At 40.4% G+C, this 13,007-nt stretch overlaps 1 protein-coding gene across 4 annotated transcripts in view; it reads left to right on the top strand.

Annotated features, from left to right (window-relative positions):
* PRIM2 (DNA primase subunit 2) overlaps window positions 1–13,007 on the top strand; it is a 2,362,887-nt gene that overhangs the window by 603,227 nt on the left and 1,746,653 nt on the right. For all 4 annotated transcript variants that reach the window (XM_044063334.1, XM_044063337.1, XM_044063335.1 and 1 more), the window contains exon 7: window positions 4,154–4,291. In XM_044063334.1, coding sequence (XP_043919269.1) covers window positions 4,154–4,291 — 138 coding nt within the window. The remainder of the gene's footprint in view (window positions 1–4,153; window positions 4,292–13,007) is intronic.

Raw genomic sequence — 13,007 nt, 5'->3', positions numbered from 1 at the left:
AATTATTGATTGCTGCTAATATTTAAACTATGAAATGGAACAATTAAAAGGCTAAATTAATACACTCCAATTCAATTCTTCATTCAGCCTATAAGGGTGTAAAGTACCAAATTTTAAAATATAAACAGATTCTTTAAATAATAACCATTTTTTAGAATTATTTGCATCAAATTGGGATACATTGATTTTCTGTAAAACAGTTCCTTTTAGCCCCTCATTACTGCCTTGATGGAATTTCTTACATGCATTGCTACAGAACTTTCTTCTTTACTGTTGCTGATATCCCTTGCATGCTCCATTAATCTTACTTTAAATGACCTCTTTAGGATCACTTTTTGCCAACAGTCCTGGATGTGTCTGTGCAACTTTGTGGAAGGCTTCATGATATCCTTCGTTAATTTCTCTTTCAGTGGTTCAATCCTGTTTGAAAGTGAAGGAAATGCTTACCAGGAGTTAGCAGGAAACAAGACTGTCTACAGTCAGAATCCATTTTTCCACCCTGCCGAAAACTATCCTGGGAACCAAAAGGGGTGGGAAAGCTGTGGTTTCAAAAATCCCAGGTATTTTGCCAAGACGCTGTTGTGGACAGAACCCCCCAGGGGCTGGGAGGGTGGTTGATGTTAATGGACGTCACTCCAGAGGCTGACTGCAGAATCAGGGGATTTTACAGTCTTTTCACTGAGAAATGCTACTTGTGCTCTTGAATGGTTGCCTGACTGCTGTACTCTGGAAGAAGTTGGGGGCACTTATTCCTGCACCTTCTAGCCTGCCAGGCCACCACTCAAGATTGATGAGTGCAGAGGATAATTACCAGTGTTAATCAATTAATCAATTATTCAGTGTTTCCCGTCCACAGAAAAAGAAAAGAATTCCCAATGTAGCACCTAGTCAGATTAATTGACAACAGCTGAGGTACAAAAACTGCTGGAAAAAAGTCATCCAGCATGCCCCTCAGACCAGTCAGGATCTGAAGTCTATTCCAGTTCTTTTTGGTTCTGAAGAAAATGGGACATAAGCCACCTGACTGTGTTTATGAAACAGACAAATTTCCAGATGGTCACAGTACAGTCCATTCTACTTCTTGAGGAAGGACGACTAGATGTGCTCCACAGATTTCCAGAATGCATACTGTCATATCAAGATAGCCAAGCAGTTCAGGAGATTTCTGGTTCCAGCTGGGAGCCAGTTATTTTCTCTTCAGACCACACTGCTCTTTGGGATCACCATAGTCCCCCCAGAGTTCATCAAATGCCTGGCAGTGGTAGCAGCATATCTCAGACTCCCATAATTAGATTGGCTCCTTACTGTACCAACCAAGGATTTACTAGTCCAGAGCCAGGACTTCTTGCTCCACCTTGTCGCACATTTGGGAATTAGTCATTCTTGCAAGGGATCAGCTAACAATGAAGCAGCGAATAGTTTATCTGATGCCACCTGGATACAAATTTTCAAATAGTCAAACTTCAGCAATCCAGAATATGGTCCCTGCATCAGGTAGGTTCAGAGGTTCTTCACCACCCTTGTCTCCCAAGCAAGACTTTTTCTCATATTTTTTGGTTTGATCACTGCTTTGATCTCTTTGATCACTGCTTTGATCTCTCCTATTTCTCAAGCAAGGTGCTGCATGAGTCTTGCAGTGAACTCTCTCTGTTTAGTGGTCCTTGAACTAATATACCTCATGCCAGTATGTAGAAAACACATCAGATGGTGATTGACCTCTCCCATAAAGTTAAAGGGATGACTGTTCTCTCTACTACCCCAATAGCCACTATCACCATTGATGCTTCCCTTCTGCAGTGGGGGTGGGGCATTTCAAAGGGAAGACTGTTCAAGGTTCTTGCTTAATGAGGAAGGCCAGTCTTCACGTCACTGTTTAGGAGAGGAGGTCAGTTTTCCTTGCATTGTAGACCTTTCAGGACACCCTTCCCTGAAGGTATGATCTCCATACAAATGTACAAACATGGCAGTAGTCTGGTATATCAACATGCAGGGAGGAATCTGATCATATCAGCTTTGCTGGGAAGCCATGACAGTTTGACAGTACGTGATGTCTTCCATTCACTTATTACAGTGCACATACTTGTGGGACTTGCAGTTTTCTGGAGGGCAAGCTGAATAGGTGCACTCCTTTGCCACGAGTGGTACCTCAATCAGGCAGTGTTGACAGACATTTTCAGTCACTGGGGCCAACCTAGCTGCAGTATGTTTGCTTCATACCTGAACTAGCAAGTTCAGTAGTTACTTTGCCCTAATCCCTCTGCAAGGTCAAACACAGAGGAGACCTCTAGTTAATAGTTGGTATCCACGTGTCCTGTGTCTTTTCTGTCCTTCCTGTCATGACAAAATTTCTTCAGAAAGCTAGAAGGTGCAAGGCCAAAGTTACCCTCATTGCTTCCATTTGGCCCTAGCAAGTTTGTTTTCCCTTCCTCTGGCCTCCTGTAGCACATCCACCCTGGGTATTGGATCCTCATTCAGATCTTCTGCATCATCCATCCAGTCAGCCTCATTGGGACCTGAAAACCGTGAAACTAACTGCATGGCTTCTCCAGTTTAGTGGTGATCAAGGATGCCAGGCTTTCTGTTCCAGGGATTCATACTTTATTTTTTTCACAGAAATCAAATATTAGAAAAGTTTATTTCAGTAAATGGAAAAGGTTAACCATATGGTCCTTCCCTGGAAGGATAGACCCTTTCTCAGCCCCTTTTCCATAGATTTTTGATTTCTTGTCAGCTTTTTCACAAATAAATCCAGCTTCTCAACTATTAAGGTACAATTAGCAGCCATTTCCAGTTTTCAAATAGGGCAGGATTGGACTCCTTTTGCTTTTCTACAGATTTCAAAAGCTTTTCTGAAGGGAATCTTCCTGTGATGACCTCCAGTCAGGGATTTTGTTACTCCAGGGATATTATCTTCAGGCTTTTATAAAAGCTGTGTTTGAGCCTGCATCTACAGGAGATTTGAAATTTCTTTCTTGGAAGACTCTCTCTGGTGTCCTTGACATCTGAATGGAGTTTATCCCTGTGTTGTAAACCACCATATTTATTTTTTCATAAGGACAGACTGTCTTTGAGTAAAAATCCCTATTTTCACCAAAATGAGACCTTTGAATTGAACCTTAATAAGACTATTAATCTGTAGTGTTTTTTCCAAAGTTTTCTAACAAAGGGGAGCATAGTATACACTTGCTATTGACATTTATTGTCAACTCCGGTTTTATTTACACAGGAGTATGGATATCAGAAAGTCTGATCAGCTTTTCAGTGCTGTATCTAAAGTAACTTTGTCCAGGTGGCTTTCTAACTGTAAATTTGTGTGTTTGAAAAAGTTGAGACTGACTTTACATGACAAACCAAAGGTTCATTCTTCCAGGGCAGTAGTCACTTCCACTGCCTTTATGGGTAGGGTTCCTGCTGATGAGATTTGCACTTCAGCTACTTTGTCTACTGTCCATACATTTGTGTCGCACTGCAAGTTGTATGTACAGTCCAGATGCAATGCATCCTGTGGCTCCACTGTTCTCCAGAATATCCTTCCTTGATTTCATTAGTTTGGGAATCTGTCCCAAAAGGTTGAATTGGACAAAAACAGCATCAGATACAACAGTTATGTGCTTATCATAACACTTGATCTGTGTTACCTTGTTTTCATCTGTTTTAACATCCCTCCCTCTGTACCTCAGCCTAAATTGTCATTTTTTAGACTCTGGTTGAACGGTTGGACCTGAGCAAGACCTTGTCTTTGGACAGCATATTTCTTGCTGTTCATGTTTTCACCATTATTTTCCAGTATGGTAAGTAGGCCTGCAAAGTTTCTATGGGGTAAAAGTCTTATGACAGCAGGCAGAGCTGATCTGAGGTACTTTGGGGAACCGAAGGAATTAAGGGTAGGGAAGGAGTGAGAATCCTGGATCTAAGCATAAGAAAAAAATCCGATGTCTGATTTGGTTGCATCTGATAATTAAAAGGTTGAAGCAGGCGAAAACAAGGGAACATTTTCCAGTGTTACGGTAAGTGCATTACTTTTATTTGAGTGGCCATAGGAAACAGTTAAGTAGTCAATATTGTAGGGCACTCATTTGTGTGTAGTGCAAATATAGGGACAAATTTGTCCTAGGAAGGTACTGATCTTACTCCGTTTTCTTTTTTTATTCAGGTTCCTTTTCAAGCTGCCCTTGATTTGGTTCGAGCAAAGAAAGTGTTCGTTAAAGCAGGGTTTGCATTCATCCCACATCAAGAAATTGTCACAATAGTTCTTAATGATTTCAGAACCAAACTTTCAAAGGCTCTAGCAGTAAGTCTGTTTATTTTCGAGCTGCAATGCCATTACGAATTTGAGAACTGAGAATGTAATACTGCTTTTGATGCAACATGGTCAGTCAAGATTAGTAAGAGAAAGCTCTTCTGATTCCCAAGGCAGTTACCATGCTGGCTATATTTGAAATATACTTTGTTGCTATCTCAAGTTTAATAATGAACTTTATTTAGATGAAAGGATAATTCTACAAGGCTGGACTGGACTTTTAGCATAGCTATGCATCACAGATTATCCTCAAGTCAGAGTAGACATTTTAGGTTACTGCGATGCCAAACTAAGTAGTACTATTTCTTTCCTTCTCTAGTGCCTGTGTGTGTGTACTTACATTATGCTTCTACAAGACTGTCCTAAGTATGGTTTTCTTTAAAGCAGAGTAGCAGCAGTGTGTAACGGATCACAGATTTCTAGTGATTTTATTTTTATTTCTTGAACTCTTGTATTGGATCTGATTTTAATATTTGACTTGATCTGGTTGGCCATTTTTTAACCCTTTTCTGTCCAGTTTATTCTTCACAGTTAGTATTATAGATTCTTTCCTTGTTTATTGTCCCTAATAAAACTGCATATGATTTACACTTCACAGTGGTAACTGACTAGTAGGTACTGTATATCTTACGCTACAAAATGATGAGTGGTCTTTACTGTTGTTTTATATCAAAACTTGTTTTTTGCATGACTTCAGGAGACAGGCAAGTTAGTTGTGCTGACTTGCAGGCGGGCATATTTTCTGACTAAAGTCAGTGAACATCATGCATCTGATGCTGGCTGTAAGTTCTGAAAGGTGCTGGAAAGACTTCTTTCCTGTAGCAGATGTTGAAGTTGCCATTTATTTACTTTATTACTTGTAAACCAAGATACTGCTGTGTTGGTGCTGCAGTAGGGTTGTCGCCTCACAGCTAGATGTTGTCCCGTTCAGTTCTCAGCTAGAGCATCTTCTGTGTGGAGACATGCGTGAATGGGTGTACCTTCGTTGATGGTTGTGCATCAGGGATGGCAACTCGGCTTGTAAAAATCTACTGCCAATCATTAGCGGACCGGTGTTCCGCTGTGGCGACCCCTAACCGGGAAAAGCCGAAAGGCACAAACTTGTAAACCAAGATGTTGTACAGATTGAGTGTGATGGTTTTCAGTCACAGTTCAAGCTGGAAAGTCAGTGATTTCACTGATCAGTGTAAAAAGCAATATATACAACACCTTTTCGCAGGTATTTTAAAAACCACATGACCATGCATTCTATATTAAAAGTAGTGTTTCTGTGCCTCTTTCTCCCTACATAAATACACACACACACACGCACGCGCGCGCACACACACACACACATATATATATATATATATATATATATATATATATATATATATATATATATATATATATATATATTTGTGTGTGTGTATGCATATGGGATACCTATCATATGAGCGAGGTTTCAAAACTTCGAAATTCATATGATTGGAGACCATATTATCAAAGTTTTGAGACATTGAACATTTTGAATGCAGATCGTGGTAAAATACAGATCAGAAAATGTACCCTTTTCCTCACTGCATTGCAATCTTTGAGTTGGTATATTTAATTAGCAGGGTGTAGGAGGGCACAGCTCCCCATGTGGTGGTGCAGGGGTGCAAAAAAAGGAGGGTAAAAAAGTTTTTTTTTTAAATTTTTTTTTCTTTTATGTTTGAGGTTTCAAAACTTCGAACCCTATAGTGCCTTTTTTAGACAAACTTCAAAGGACAAAACCACCACCGTAACAGGTACAAGCATGCAAAATCTGAAGGTAATGCTACTCAATGCCAGAAGTCTAAACCTCAAAATGCACTCTCTCGAGGCACTCCTAAAAATGGAGAACATCGATATCTGTGCAGTAACTGAGACCTGGTTCAAGGCTCCAGAGAGCACCCCTGCAATACCAGGCTACAACTCTTACCACACTTTTCGGCCACCAAACCAGGACCGAAACACTAAAGGTGGAGGAGTGTCAGTATTCACCAAGGATATTCACACCACCAGGCTAGTTGGCCAACACAATGTGTCTGAAATTCTCCAAGTGCAACTAACACTAGGTAAGACTGCAATCCAAATTGTAGCTTGCTACAGATCCCCCACCATACCCCAAGATTCTCACTACACCTTTCTAAACATACTGGAAAATATTAAGATAGAACCAAACACCCTAATACTGGGTGATTTTAACTACCATGCCATTAACTGGGAAAACTACTCGTGTCCCAACACCTTTGCGCAACGGTTCTTGGAATTCATAAATTCCAACGCCCTGGATCAACTAATCCGTAGTCCCACCAGGGGCTCCAGTATCCTAGACCTGGTCATTACCAACATGGGAAATCAATGCTCCATACCTGTGGTCACCCCCTCGTTAGTCAGGTCTGACCATAAGCTAATCACCCTTAACATCCACATCCCACCCCCACCCCCCAGTAAAGAAACCATCATAAAAAGCTTCTCCAAAGCCAACTTCATGCTACTCAAGTCAGAAGTGACAAACTTCATGACACCCATGCAGACGGGAACTGAAAGTTCAACTGCTGAATCCTACACTAAGGCACTGTACGAGCACATCCACTCATGCATGAATCGTGCCATCCCAAATAGAACCAAAATGCTCTCATCCAAAAAGGAAGCCAATCTGGTGGTCCCCTGCCATAAACAAACTTTACAACAAAAGGAAGAAACTTTTGCAGAAAAGAGGAAAATCCCAGGATGCAAAAAAACTCCCTTACTAGCCTCAGTAAGAAACTGAGATGCCTCATAAAATCCTCCAAAGCTAGTTACGAAAATAAAATTGCCAAAGATTCCAAAGACAACCACAAAGCATTCTATAACTATGTCAATAATCTAAATGGCAATGCTCAGATCTGCTCTGAGCTAAAACAGAATGGCATTAAATATACTGATCCGAAGGATATTGCCAATATCCTGGCAGATCGATTCAGTGCCAACTTCACCCCCTCTCACCCCTAAATGGCCCATCTCAATACCGGAAGATTGCCAAATTCCAGTAATAACGGCCACACAGGTACAAAATGCACTCTCTAAAGCCAAGAATACAGCATCCATGGGACCAGATGACATCCCGGGCTGTGTACTACATGAACTACAATATGAACTGGCACCTCACCTAAGTGTCATGTTTAATCATAGCCTCACCTCAGGTTTCGTGCCCACTGAGTGGCGCAGAGCTACAGTTATCCCAATCCACAAGGGTTGATCCACCTTGGATCCCGGAAACTACCGTCCCATCAGTCTGACAAGCCTTATCTGCAAGGCCATGGAGCGTATTATCATGGAACTTATAAACAAAGACATTGGCAACCTTCAAACACTGGACCCCACCCAGTTTGGATTTGTGAAGGGCCGATCTTGTCTCCTGAACCTGATTGACTTCTTTGAATCAGTCTCCAGAGCCATGGACAAGGGCAAGGTGGTCCACACAGCCTATCTAGACCTTGCCAAGGCCTTTGACACCATCCCCCACTCTGGAATCATAGATAAACTTACTAAGTTGGGCATTAATCCCTATGTCACCCAATGGGTTGCTAAATGGCTTACTGATAGAACCCACACTGTAAAAGTAGCCGACTACAAATCCAGCTCCAGACAAGTAACAAGTGGAGTACCTCAGGGTTCAGTCCTGGGGCCGCTCTTGTTTGGCATCTACTTCTCTGAAGTACAGGTCAACACTAAGGGACTCTGGCTAACAAAGTTTGCAGATGACTGCAAACTGGGAGCCATTATTGAATCCCCAAATGTTGTGGATACTCTACAAAAGGGCCTTACAGAAACAGATGCTTGGTGCCAGAGCCATGGGTTCAAGCTCAATGCCAAGAAATGTATTGTTATCCCCTTTGGGAAAAAACATGTATCCATGAATTACCATATAGGTGGCAGTACACTAAACTCAGAAAGTGTGATAAGAGACTTAGGGTCACAGGTGGACAGTGGTCTCACCTTCGATAACCACATCGCCACAACAGTCAGGAAATCCTTCTATGTGGCACACCTCATCACAAAGGGCTTTTCATCCAGAAAAAAGGAGGTCATTGTCCCACTGTACTCATCCCTCATTAGACCCATTATAGAATACAACGCCCCATTTGGTATGTACCTCTCAAGACATCTGCAACAACTGGAAAGGCCTCAGAAATACCTCACTAAAAGAATCACAGGCCTAAAGCAGATGCCCTACGCTGACCGCCTTAAAAACTCCAGCTATACTCTGTTGCATATCGTCTACTCAGAGGCGATCTCTGCTTAACATACAAGGCCATGTCAAACCCAGAGCTGTTGGACATGCTACACTTAAAGAAATCCCAATCCCTCAGAGCTACACGCTCCAGGGATCTAAACCTTGTCATCACAATAAACAAAACATGCTGGAGGGATAGGTTCCTGACCCAGAGACTCCCCAGACTCTGGAATAGATTGCCCATACATGTCAAGCAGAGTGCCTCTTTGGACCTCTTCAAGAGGAACCTTGACGATTGGATGGGAGAAAGGAAATTCACCCCAGGGATCACGTCAGTCGCCCTGCTAGACAGGGGTCCAGGAAAGTAAATAATGTGGGAAGAAATAGCCAGGGAATTGTTATGGCTAGGCTTGTATAGGCCCTAGGGCTGATAGCCTAGTACCAACCTATGAACCTATGAACCTATATGGTCTTGCTCATATGAATTTTGAAATTGTGAAACTTTGATCATATGGTAGTGATCCGGATATGTGATGTATACACATACATCTGTATATGCCCACACATATATAAAAAAAATACTATTAGCTTTAATCAGAAGAATGCAAGTTTTATTCCAGTTTCTACTTGAGGTAAGTAGCGACTCAACTGAGCTATTAACTGAACCCTTGTCAGATTTTTTTCTTAGCTTTTTATTTGACCCCACACACACACACACACACTTGATGTGGTTATTAGCTAGAATTAAAAGCATCACACAATTTTTACAACTTGTACAAAACATATAAGTGGAAGCTGCATTGTTAATGGATACTTTAGATGTGAAATCCTTGTATACTCTGATACCACACCTTGCAGGTTTGGAGGCATTAGAATACTGGTTAAATAAAATCAGTTTACATAGACCTGGGTTTAACACTTTTTTTGCTCGACCTTATTGAACATTAAGGTACTGTTATTTGCAGATGGCAGGTACAGCTATGGCGGCATATTTTGCCCCCACTTTTACGGATTTACATTTGGGATATTTAGAGGGCATGCTTTATGCATATGACACATGACATAAGTTATTTTGTACACCATGGGTATGTCGATAAGATACTTGGGTGACTTTTGGTTCATATGGAAATTTGATGTGTTGGAGTTGAGTTTGTTCATTATCCAAACTAAAAGGGTGGCTACAGTTTATTCTTGAGTATCATCAACCTGATGAGATTACTTTTTAAGGCAGCTGATGGAACATTAACTACATCATTATAAGTGAAACCATTTCATTGAAATATGTATGTGAAGCAAACAACTGTCACCTGAAATGTGACACAGTAAAGCCTTATAATGCTTAATGATACTGGCTATCATTACCAGAAAATGGAAATTAAAATCTAAACCTACTATAATCACAATATTAAATGTTTGAGAGAAAAGAACTGGAAGTGAGATCTTTAGAAAAGGAATGAGCAAATTGCATTAAGATAAACTGACTTTGTGGCAACAACAGATGCAGAATAACGTTCAGGCGGAGGGCTAAGATTAAAGAGAAGGCAGAAATTGAGCAGTTTATATAATGTTGGAGTGAATGAACGTTATAAATAAAGAAAACATATATGCAATGTGTAATGCATGGAAAGAACATTATTATGGTTTGTTTTCTTTTCTGTTAATGTATGTGTGTCTATGTCCTGAGTGATAATTTAATAAAGGTGTTTTAAAAAAAACATACTCTGGCCACAATTCATAAGGTTTAAAAGAATCTCTTTTGACAATGTGGGCTTTAATGTTTAGACGGCTGTTTGATGACTCTGTTCCCTATGCCAAAATATATTATGATACTGTAAGATCAGACAGAAGTGTAGCTATAAATCAGACAGCCCCTCTTTTCATATAGAATAATGTTAATTTGTCACTAGTTATAGTGGTTGTTGTTGCTGTTGTGTCTTTCGGCTTTTCCCGGTTGGGAGTCGCCACAGAGGAACTCCGGTCCGCTAAGGATTGGCAGTAGATTTTTACGTGCCAAGTTGCCTGCACTGACGCACAACCTTCAACGAAGGTACGCCCATTCACGTATGTCTCAACACGGAAGACACTTTAGCTGAGAATCGAACAGGACAACGTCTTACTGTGAGGCGACAATGCTACCGCAGCACCACCACCGCAGGTTCACTAGTTATAGTGGTAACTATCAAAGATTTATGGGCACTATTGATAAATAATGGGATATTTTACATGGTGACAATGACATTAGGGAAATTATTCTTGAAACTGTTAGTTTGTGTTAAGAAAGGGAAGATGGGTAGTTATTTTGCTAAATTCAAGAAACAATTCATTAAAGAACTAGTTCAAATGTTGCTAAATGGTTCCATTCTTACTGGACATGTACCTTGCAGAAATCGTTCATTTAGTAAATACATGATTAAAACTATCCATTTCACTTCTGTTAATACTACCAATATTTTACTGTTAGTTGATAACATGTAAGTGAATGGGTGGGTGTATATGGCGGTATGTTCATATTTATTATTGTGTGTGGTGAAAAACCTTAAGGGAATGTCTCAACATTTTAGCGACTTCATATGTCATTGTGAAGCTAATGCTTTATGCCAGCAGTCTTTGAAGAATGCAGGTGCCAAGTTTATGTTTGTAGGAATTGGCAGGCTGATTTTTGATTTTTTAATATGATGGGATAATAAAGTTAATCCTTCCAAATGGAAGCACAGACTAGTTGAGCTCCCAGGACACAGTCAGGATCCACAACTGGTCCGGGAAGGTTGGAGAGTAACTGGTATACCTAGTGTGGATACTGGGTACTTGAGGCTGGGCTGGTAAAGATGAGATCCGAGGGGGAACAAAAAAAAAAAAAAAGATGTGATGTAAAGCCAGGGTTTTAGTGAAATACGGTCATATATCACTTTTATATCTTAGTTTTCTCTTGCATTCTTTCATTTCAACATTTCTCTCTCTATCCTCACTTCTTTAATACACTTCTGCTGGAATATCCACATTTGCAGATCTCTGCTCTTTCCAGTGTATTTATTACCTTCTTCAGCATTTGTGGTACTATATCTCCTTGTCTTTCTACTGTTAGGTTTTGCACATCTTCATCTAGGACTTGAGAAAGTTTTCTGGGGTAATGAGGGCTAGATATGTGGAAAAGCTCTTATGAGTACCAAGTTTAAATGCACTTTGTGATCTTAAAGCTGTGTGGTGACTTTTACAGTTGAGGCAGCTGTGCATTTCATAACAGGTAGAACTGCTGATGTGAAAGTCTTAAACCCTCATTTTCTTGTGAAGTTTTGTGAGGTGCAGCAGTCTTTATCCTGGTCCCAACCTCTTGGTACACATATTGGAACCTAGGTTTTCTATGTGGTGTCCAAATACATCTGGGCTGTCATTTGATCCTGTTTATCATAGAATAGAATGTACAAGGCAATTTGGCCATGTAGCCACTTACACCTTTCCAGTATCCACCCTTAAACCTTACTCCTCTTTTCTAAACAGCAATACCGGTTGTGAATTTATGAATACTCAGCCAATTGTCTAATTCCTTCTTGTAGGAAGATAGTATGATGTTATGCTTGATCTGGAGAGGAAGCTTGTTCCAGAGATGAAAGCCTTCAGCACAGGTTCATTATCGTGGCTTGCTCTGTATGTAACTGTAGCATCAAAGGGTAGTACCTCAGGGAGGCTTGGAGAAATAACATGCAAGATAACATTCTGCTATTTCTGCAAACAGTAGAAGTCAACGTTGTTAGCATAGGAATACTTTTAATTTCTTGTGTGTTACCGCCAACCAGTCTAAATGTCATATTGGGGAAGAGTATCTTGTTCATAAATTATATCATTTGAATGAATCCGGTATTTTCGAAATACATTTGTTAAAGTTGCTTGAGGTTATAAAAAATTCTTTTAGTATTTTTGCCACTCCCCAACAGTCTTCCATTTTACACTATTTTACTCTCTACTGGTTTGCATGATTTTGGCCTCCTGTTAACTCCTAGCTTGGTCTCTCTGCCTGCATTATCTTGCTAGGCTTCTAAATGCAGTGGTATGTCTGTGATGGTGTTGTCAGGGTGGCTGCCATTCTCTATTTGCATTTTTCATAGCTGCTCACTCCAGTGGGACATGATACACAGCAAGGGAATGTGGCACTTTTCCAGTGGGGCAATAATGTACAGTGAGCAATGTGACCCTTTTACTGGATCACATAGTAAAATGCTTCCAGGTGCACACAGACCATCAGATGCTGCTCCCCTTTCCTCACTCCCAGACTAGAAAGTAATTATTAGATTATATCTTAATGCCACCAGTATTGTTATGGCAAAGTCCATTCCTGTACTTGGAGAATTTGTAGGTTCTTTGTCTTCTTAGGGATTTATTTACTCAATGTACCTTTTGCACAGATTTATTTATCTTTGCATAGTTTTGTGTTTCTGGACACTTAGAACTCTGCTGCTCTTTACCTTTGTAGTTATCCAGAATAGATTTAAC

This window comes from Protopterus annectens, chromosome 2.part1 (genome assembly GCF_019279795.1).
Source record: "Protopterus annectens isolate FY-2018-M chromosome 2.part1, PAN1.0, whole genome shotgun sequence".
Lineage (NCBI taxonomy): Eukaryota > Metazoa > Chordata > Ceratodontiformes > Protopteridae > Protopterus > Protopterus annectens.
The sequence above is the reverse complement of the archived record's forward strand: the minus strand, read 5'-3'. Positions and strand labels throughout refer to the sequence as shown.